General features: G+C 41.6%; 1 protein-coding gene across 1 annotated transcript; it reads right to left on the bottom strand.

Annotated features, from left to right (window-relative positions):
- Positions 1 to 1,925: 1,925 nt before the first annotated feature.
- LOC103725429 (melanoma-associated antigen B3) lies at positions 1,926 to 2,924 on the bottom strand. Its single transcript, XM_008822750.1, has one exon. The coding sequence runs from the start codon at positions 2,922 to 2,924 to the stop codon at positions 1,926 to 1,928; it is 999 nt and encodes a 332-aa protein (XP_008820972.1).
- Positions 2,925 to 9,167: the final 6,243 nt, after the last annotated feature.

Raw genomic sequence — 9,167 nt, 5'->3', positions numbered from 1 at the left:
TCTGTTGACTCTAGTCAGCCTATCTAGAGGTCTTTGTTTAAGGATCGTCAGCTGAATCAGTTGTTAATACTCCTTTAGATTAGATTAGGGTCTACTGTTCATTTTCCCAGCTCAATGCTGGGTTACTATTTGGGAGCTCCTTTGCTCACCCTGACCAACAACTCAAAAGAGATGGGGGGTGACTGAGGCTGGAGGAGTCAAGGTGTGGAGGGCCCAATCGACTTACCCCAGAGAGAGAAGCCTGCCTACGGGTCGGAGAGAGGGCTGGTATTTATTTTTTAATTCAGGAGAGATATTAGAGATTATGTTACATTCCAGGACAAAGAAAACCTTATCAGATAAAATGCTACTTAGCAAGGAAAATTAGTGCTATTTTCCCCTAGTATGATAAGTCATTTAATGTTAGTGTGAGGTAAACCTCCTCTGATAATCCAACAGTAAGTTTGTAAAAGATACTTAAAGGACCCAAAAACTTACTCCCTTTCAGCTGTTGTTCCAGCTAAACCATTTCAGCTTTTGCCCATGTACCGCCAAAATGTGGAGCATGTTCAGAGTTTGCCATATTATACATAATGTAAACTAATAAATACCATTTCAAGGACAAGGGTCTGGATTCCCTAGACTACAGCAAAGAGTACCAGCAGTGTCTTGGGGGCATCCTGCCTCCTTGGAGGGTATCACTGATTTCTCAGATCCTCTGGCTGAGAATGTTTATGGAACACTCAGTTTATTCAGTGATTTTTTTTTTTTTTGACTCCTGGGACAAGCTTTCAGGACACTGTCTATCCCTGCCATAGGGGGAGAGCCTCTCTGGTTTTCTTAAAATTCCAGTTACAGTGGTGACACATTAATCCTTACTCAGTGAATGTTCCATACCCATGTCCAACAGATCTTCCCACATCTAATGAAGTTGAAGCAATTTTTTAAACCTTGTAGTTCAAGAAGACAGCCAGATAAACATGTGGCCAGAAGGAACACAATGTGTCAAGGACATTTCAAGACTTCGTCTATCAACTCTGAGGGTCTGACCACTGCTTCCCAATCCCACATCCTGAGCCAACCCACCTTATAACCTCATTCAAATTACTTCCCACTGAAAGGCTTGAATTTTCCTAACACTTAACATTGTCATAATCAAGTAATTTGCACTGATGCTTTCTTGTAAAATTGTCTTCCTTCCTTTCCTTACTTTCATTTGTCTATTCAATTCTTAACTGTGTATCACCATTTTCCTTACCCGACAGCTGCTTCTGGACCTTATAACTATGGTTAGTTACTATATCTTCTTTTTCTCAGCCCTACCAGTACTAGTAGCATGGAGACTTCGAAGAGCAGATGGTCAACTGATATTTAGGGAATAAAACGGCCTATGAGCACACAGGCTTAATTTATTATGACTTAAGTCTATATTTTAATAAACAAAGAAAATAAGTTTACTTGTATATTTTAATTTTATTAAATACAGAGAAAATGCTTAAGAAGGCAAATATTAACCATACTATCTTTGTTTCTTTTTTTCGTATATTTTACTGTTGAAGTTTTAAAAATACATTTAAAGAATGCTTATCCCAATTACATCTTATCTTGTAGATCATTAGCTAACACAGAAATTTCTCCAAATTCTTTTACTAAGCAATGAAACCCTTACTCTCAAAGCTGGTAAACACGCATGAACAATAATACTGATGAAGCTGCTTGCAGTCTTACATGAAAGGAGCATTTGAGGAAAAAAAGAACAAACACAGATAAATCTCCAAATTACTGAAACAGAACAGGAACAAAGATATTACACACTGTGTTCCCTCTAGTCATAGGCAGCCCACCTCTACCGTTTCACTGACTGCCCTCTTGGACTACAAAGTAAAAAAAAATTACTTCAACTTCACCAGGTGTGGGAGGATCTGTTGGCTGTGGCTATGGAACATTTACTGGCTACGGATTAATGTGTCACCAGTTGTAACTGCAGCTTTGGCTCTTTCTTCCTCATCTTTCAAAGCTTCATTATAGCAGGAGTGGAAGGCACTGGGAACTGTATGATTGATCTTAGCCAGAAACTCCAGGATTTTCATCTTGCTTGTCTCCGCAAGAGATCTTGAGCCCCAAAGAAATTCATATCTTGCAGGATTGCTGTTAGGTACCTGCCGGTACTCCAGGTATTTGAGCTTCACTAAATCTTGAGTGATAAGCTTCCTGGGTTCCCCAAAAATGAAATGGCTCTTTCCATCATATATTTTCATCTTATTCAGGAAATCCCAAATCATCTCTTCTGTGGCACAGTTTCCTTTCAGTAGTATCACACCGAGGAGATTCATCAGGAGGCCGGTCTTGGGTAAGCCCTTGTGTTGACTCAGAGCCCCATTGTTAGGGAGATTCATTTTGCTGACAAAAATGTAGGAATCCTTCGCAGATGCTATTTCCTTTAAATCCACACCAAACACCACTTCCATGTTGAAAGCAACTCTTTTGAGGATCTCAGGGAAGTGTTGTCTATTACTTTTGCCTATCATCTTCAGCACATCTGCCTTCAGAATGGGCTTTTTCATTTTGTACATACGCAACATGAACGTCACCACCAGACAGACAGAGCTATTCAGAGCGCTTCTACCATGCTTCACAGTGGAGGATGAGGCCTTGGAAGAGCTTTGCTTTCTTTTAATTTTGCCTTTGGCTCTTTTACGTGATCTTGGAGGAGAAACACTCTTAGACTCAGTAGTGGAAAGAGCACTCTGAGGAAGCTCAGGAAGGATTTGTGCCTCACAGTCAGCCCCTGTATGGGTAGCAACCTCCAAATTAGTGGGAGATGGAGAAGGATATCTTTTCTTCTTTGATACAGGGGCCTGAGCACTCAGGAAATCTTGGGTCTTACCTCCAGTCTGGTGGCCTTTCTTACAGACACTGCCTTTTCTCTTTTGTTTCAGAGGCATGATGACTGTACTCTGGAACAGCAAGAAGCAGTGTGGGCTAGCAAGCGTGTGATGCAGTCACCTGGAGAGAGAACATAATTGCATAAGTACCTCTGGCAGTGAGAGATCTTTTGGTTGTAGGTTTCTGTGAAAACATTACTCTAGAAACTCATAGGACTCCTTTTCTGTTCCGCCTGTCCTTTGAGAACCCTATGGAACTAATTAAAGTGGACCTTGGACTGCAGCCTGCCATCTCTGCCTGGTGTATACTAAGAATGACCATGGTGGTGGCACGTCTAATTCTGTTGGGTCTCCTGCTGTGGGGAAAAGGCTCTCAGTTTACATCCAATGCCATTATTGTTTCAACAGTTGGCAATGTCTGGGCCACCCTCCCGGTGCTGCACTCATTTTTTACAACTCTACCGAATATCCTCATTTCCCTAGGCCCCCTAGATCTAAGAGTTGACACAGGCTCACTGAGGTCCTCAGTCCTCATTTGGGGGCCTCACTATGGCTCCTGGAAGGACCTGATGCCCCTCCCCTCAGATAAGATTCCCCAGAAGGTTAAGGCCATTAAAAAGAAAGTACACATATAACTGACCGCCAAGCCTGAGCTCTTCAGGGTTGCAAAGCAGGGGTGCGAGAAGGGGACTCTAGGCCATGACTTATTTTTGGTACCTGCATAATAGCACTGTCCTTCCTTCAGGGTGCTCACTTAGATTCTGGTAAGGCTCTGGGTCTCCTTACTCTGATGATTTGAAGCATACAATAAATGTAGCTTATATTATCTGGATGGAAAAAAAAAAACAAAAAAACAGTGTGTTCTGACCTTTTCCTGTAGATTCCCAGGACTGAGAATAGGGCAGAAAATAAGAAAACACATTTTTTTTTTGGTAGAGTAGCCATTTCCCTCAGTCCTCATTTAAACTCTCTGACCTTGACTTCCCACAAGTGTTGAAATGCCTCATTTCACCAACTCCCTTCCTCTAGCCTGATAATATAACAAGGCCTTGGTCAGGGCAGAGTCTCCCACATAAGAATACTGATGCCCAGAGCCTCGCAGAAATGAGTGCAGGAACACTGCTTTGTGTTTCTACCTTGACTGGGAAAGGATCTCCTCATTAGGACTCAAAACCTTCAACCTGACTATAGTTAACATCTGGAGATCTCCAAACTACTGGGTCTTGGCTGATTCCTTAGATAATTCTTTCCTCCATGAAATTTTCCACCCAAAACTTAGTATGACAGTTTACTGATGCCACACAGGGCCAGGGCTATCCCAGAGTGGGCAGAATTGGTGGGATTCCTTCAGTTGTAAGAGTGCAATTGGTCTCCCAAGCTCAAATTCTGGGTCATAATCTTAAATTCTGATGAATCTTGGAACTTAACCTCAAGTTGATTAGATGCTGGGACTCCAATATAAGGTCTTACCTCACAGTGGAAGTGGTGATAACCTACATCCTACCACTACTGCCCGAGGTCTCTCAAAACCGACCACAGGGATGTAATACTAAGGAATCTCACTATTCTAGAATCCATGCTCCCTAGGTCCTCAGTATGATACCTAGCCAAGCCAGGATTCTGCACTGTACTGACCATAGTGACTTGGAATGAAGCCTCCACCTTCTTCAGTCACCATGCAGTAATCTTCTCACACCTCAATGAGGACCCCAGATAGAGCTTTTTATGCATGATAGGAGATACAGGACTTTGAGCCACCCTATACTGGGAATAAGACTTTTAATCCTCACTTAGGAACCGTCAACTTGATTCCGACTTTTTTTCTTCTTTGAATTTTTGAGACAGGGCCTCCCTGTAGCCTGGAATTTGTTATGTAGACCAGGCTGGCTTCATCTTACAGAGACCCACCTGCCTCTGCCTCCAGAGAGCTGATATTAAAGGCATGTGACACCACACCCTAAGATCTTTTCTGTAGAACCTCACTGCCCAACTGCTGTTACATCCCATTATGCTGCTTCCTATGACCTTCCAGGCAGAAATGGGGAGTATTATGTCATCATGGAATTCAGTCCACTGACTTAAGGGAATGGGTTCTCTGTCCAAAGAGCTTTCTTTCTACCAACCCAAGTTCACCAGCCACCTATACAGTCCTCCTCTTCTTTTGTCCTTTGAATGAGTGGCAATCTATATATGCTACAAAGGAGTACAGCTTTCCCTGAGGCTTTTTCTGACAGGGCTTGAAATGGTGTTGGGTCTTTTGACATCCCTCTCTTTTCAAGAGTGGAATGGCAGAGCCAGGGCATTCCTCACTGTTCTCACTGAAGCCTTCAGTGTCCAAAAGAAGCCTCACCTTCCTAAGTCTCAGAGTTCACAATCCAGGCAAGCCAAAGCTTCTCAGCCATAAGAACAGGGGCAGAAGTCTTGGAGAATTGTTTAGGGGACAATTCGTCTAATCTCATCCTTTCAAGGGCCTCTCAGTTTGACTTTCATATTGAACAAGAGCTTTCCCTAGCAGAACTGGGATCCCATCCATAAATTATATTCTATCAAGCTGCTTGATGTGATCTTCCACACAGAAATGGGGAAAACATCAAACTCTTTGCTGGTTTCACAGAAATAGATTCTGTGCAGTGGGAATCCTTCCTCATCTGAACCAAGACTGCTACCCTCAAACACACTCATCTTGCTTAGTTCTTATACCAGCAGTCTAAATATCCTTTAAACTTATTGACCAACACCAATGACTGGACCTAAGTTTTCCCTGCTTTACAGAACTGGAAACGGAGTTGAGTGTTTTGATGGCCTCCTCTTTTAGGAAGTGGCATAGCAGAGCTAGGAATTCTCCATTTTATTTACCTGAATCATAGCCTCCAAACAAAGCTTACACCTTCCTCATCACATCTCACCTGATGCTGCCTGCTGGAGGCTCTCAGGCCTCACAAGGAGGGTCATAATGGAGCATCCTCAATTTGGAGACAAGTTTTCTCATTAGCACTTGAGGCCTCTCAGCTTCACTTAAAAAAAAAAACCAAGAACCTTCCCTTACAGAACTGGGGCCCTATTGTATCCCCTTATGCTGTTTGTTGTGACCTTCCAGGCAGAGGTAGGGAGCACCGAGAAAATTTATCTGCTGCCACAACAGAATGGAATCTATGGATACTGGGATTTCTCCCACTACAGACTCCAGTTCACTAATCTCAAACATAGTCCTCAGCTTTGGTAGTTATTAGAGTGAAAGTCAAGGTATTTTACAATGATAATCACTTTTGGGGACCTCACAGGCCTAGAAATTAGCCTTCTTTCATTCCCCTTTTGGGGAGTAATCCTGATTACCAGTAGTTCTCACCTTGACTACATTTAGGGCCAAGATGAGTCATCCTGACAGATCTAGTACACTCTGTTAGCTCAGATCTCCTACTTCCTGACATCATCCAGGAGAAAACAAGTGGTAGTTCAGTCTTATACCTTTCCCTCAGTATCCCAAGTTTGAGAATAGGAGCAGGAACATGTTAAGTCCCCTCTTCTATGTTTTAGTAATTAATTCTTCCTCTCTCAAAAACCTCAACTTGCTCCTGACCCTCTCTGGCACAAGATCTGCTCAAATATGGTCTTTCCTTACTAAAATCTTCCAGTTGGAAATTACCATGAATGACATTGAGCTAGGGATGTTCTGGTCTTGGGAGAGGTGACAGTAGAATCAGAATTCTAAAAGACACAACTGTCCTTCCCCAAATAGTGTTTGTTCTGGGCTTCTGCTATGTAACTTAACCCCTGCTACACAGAGGTCACCCTCCTTAGTCCAGCCAATGCGCTCCCTGAGTACAAAAAAAGGATACATGGCATGCCTATACTGTCTGGGGCAGTCTACAGTTTATAGCAGGTTTGCAAACATCTCTAAATAAGGTCACATATTTTATGGTGAGATACATATTTTCCTCATCCATTCATTGGGGCAGGGCTATTTTTCTCTTTTGTCCTGAAGGTTTCTTAGAAAACATATCATGTCTACAAACTCTTGTGTCCATACTGCAAGTTTGAAGGCCCATGTTCCAAGCCTGGAGTGAGATGTGGATGCTGCTATACCAGGCAACAGGCTCAGACCAGATCATCCTGAGAAGGTAGAAAAAATGAATACTGTTGTATCCATCTTGCCAATAGTCAGTGTGAACTTGTTTCACCTTCGTTTCAATAGGTTTACCTATCTCAGAGAAAGGAGGTATTCAGGAGGCTATGGTGTTAACTAAGTTTGAGATTACTTGATTTGTGTATGTGGGTATTTATATTGTCAGTGTATATCATAGTTTTCTTCATTTGAGGAGAAGTTTCACTTACGGTAGTACTTTTAATTGTTTCAACTCTGCATTCTAATTCCATTCCTTTAGGCACAGAACTTTTAAAAAATATTTTATTTAAGGGCCTGAAGGGATGTCTCAGTGGTTAAGAACACTGGCTGTTCTTGCAGAGGACCAGGGTTAGAATCCCAGCACCCACATGTCAGCTAACAATGGTCTGTAACTCCAGTTCCAGGGGATCTGATGCCCAATTCTGTCCTCTGCGGGTGTTGCACAACACAGTGCAGTTACCTGCATGCAGGCAATACATGCGTACACATGAAAAATCAAAATAAATAAAATACTAAAAATATTTATTATTTTTATTCTAAAGAAAATATTTTATTTATTATTTTATGTGTATGAGTGTATTGCCTGCATATATTTAAGTGCACCTATGTTCTGCAATGTTGGCGGAGGTCAGAAGAAGGCATCAGATCCCCTGGTACTGGAGTTACAGACAGTTGTTCGCTGCCATGTGGGTGCAGGGAATCAAACGCCAGTCCTCTGCAAGAACAGCCAGTGCTCTTAACTGATTACCCATCTCTCAAACCTTAAGGCAGAGAAATTTTTAATACCATAGGGAAATTAGGCTTAAGAGCAATGAGGATGTGTGGGGTTTTATTAATACTGCTGACAATATTGTACAGCACGATGGAAATTTTCTATGAAACTTTTGGGAATATCTGAAAGAAAAGGATACAAGGTCTCAGGCAGTTTGTGATCCAGGCTCTGTTTTTCTTGTGACAGGTTCTCATGTAGTCCAGGCTACCCTCAAACTGATTGTGTAGCCAATGGTGACCTTGAACTCCTATTCTTACTGTCCCTGCCACCTCAAGTGCTAGGATTATAGGTGTGCACCACCCCTAGCACCCCTAGCAGGGCTTATTTGTTTTTCTTTTCTCCATTTCTTTGTACTTTTAGCATAAATGAACTAGAAAAAAAGTTTCATTATGGCATTTTCATAAATGTATGCTTTTATGCTTATGAACTCCTCATTAACATATCTTATCCATATCTTGTATCCAATTTTTTTTCAATTAGTTTCCCTCTTACTTTCAGGATATTTTTAAAAATCTCCTGAGAGAAAATGTGATATTTGTGTTTTAGAGAACATTGTATCACTTAAAGTCATGATCTCCAATGTCATCTATCTACCTTCCTATAAATGACATGCTCTTTTAAAACCTTCAGACATCATAAATGTATACAATCCTATGACCTTTAAATATACTTTCATTTGCTTCATACCTCACTACTAATAAGCAGTTCTGCTTTGTACTTTACTCTTTGCACTCAGGAAGGAGAAGCATGAGGATTTCCCAGACTTTGAGGACAGCCTATGCAGCACCACAGTGAGATCCAAGCCAGCCTAGTCTAGTACTGTGAGATCTTGTCTCAAAGCAAAACAAGCAAAAACATCCCTCACGTTTATTTTGGGTATCTCACTGTTTTCTCTATATACTGCATACAGTAATTTGAGTATATAGATTGCATCATTTATGAAATATTCATAATAATAAGAAAAAAGTGAATTCAGAGTTGTACGATAAGTCTCAGGTTAGGAGCAGTGAAATACTGTAGTTTTAGATTATCTTACAGCATGGAAGCAGGCCCAGTCCTGTCATTTACCACCTGTGCAGTTTAACCAATGCTTTGAGCTTTATATATGCACAATAATTTTGGTAAGCCCTGTCTTCTACTACCATTAGAACGAGAATGAGAAATGGGAAACACTTGCTATACTAACTTGTGCTAGTTTATGGCTGTAGGCTCCAACCAATGGAAAGATTTTGTGAGTATTCAAATGCATACTGTAGCCCCAAAATTACTCATTCCTCTTAAAAGAGTGGGCCACATGGGACACCCTGGGAAAAGGGGTGGAACCAAGGCCATATTGGAAATCAGAGCAAGGGGTGGAGCCGCCACCATATAGGAGCTGAAGTGACAGAGAGAGAGAGAGAGAGAGAGA

Source organism: Nannospalax galili, unplaced genomic scaffold (genome assembly GCF_000622305.1).
Source record: "Nannospalax galili isolate Female #2095 unplaced genomic scaffold, S.galili_v1.0 scaffold7, whole genome shotgun sequence".
Lineage (NCBI taxonomy): Eukaryota > Metazoa > Chordata > Mammalia > Rodentia > Spalacidae > Nannospalax > Nannospalax galili.
The sequence above is the reverse complement of the archived record's forward strand: the minus strand, read 5'-3'. Positions and strand labels throughout refer to the sequence as shown.

Coding starts and splice junctions, on each gene's coding strand:
- LOC103725429 (XM_008822750.1), bottom strand. CDS start 2,924: ATGCCTCTGAAACAAAAGAGAAAAGGCAGTGTCTGTAAGAAAGGCCAC.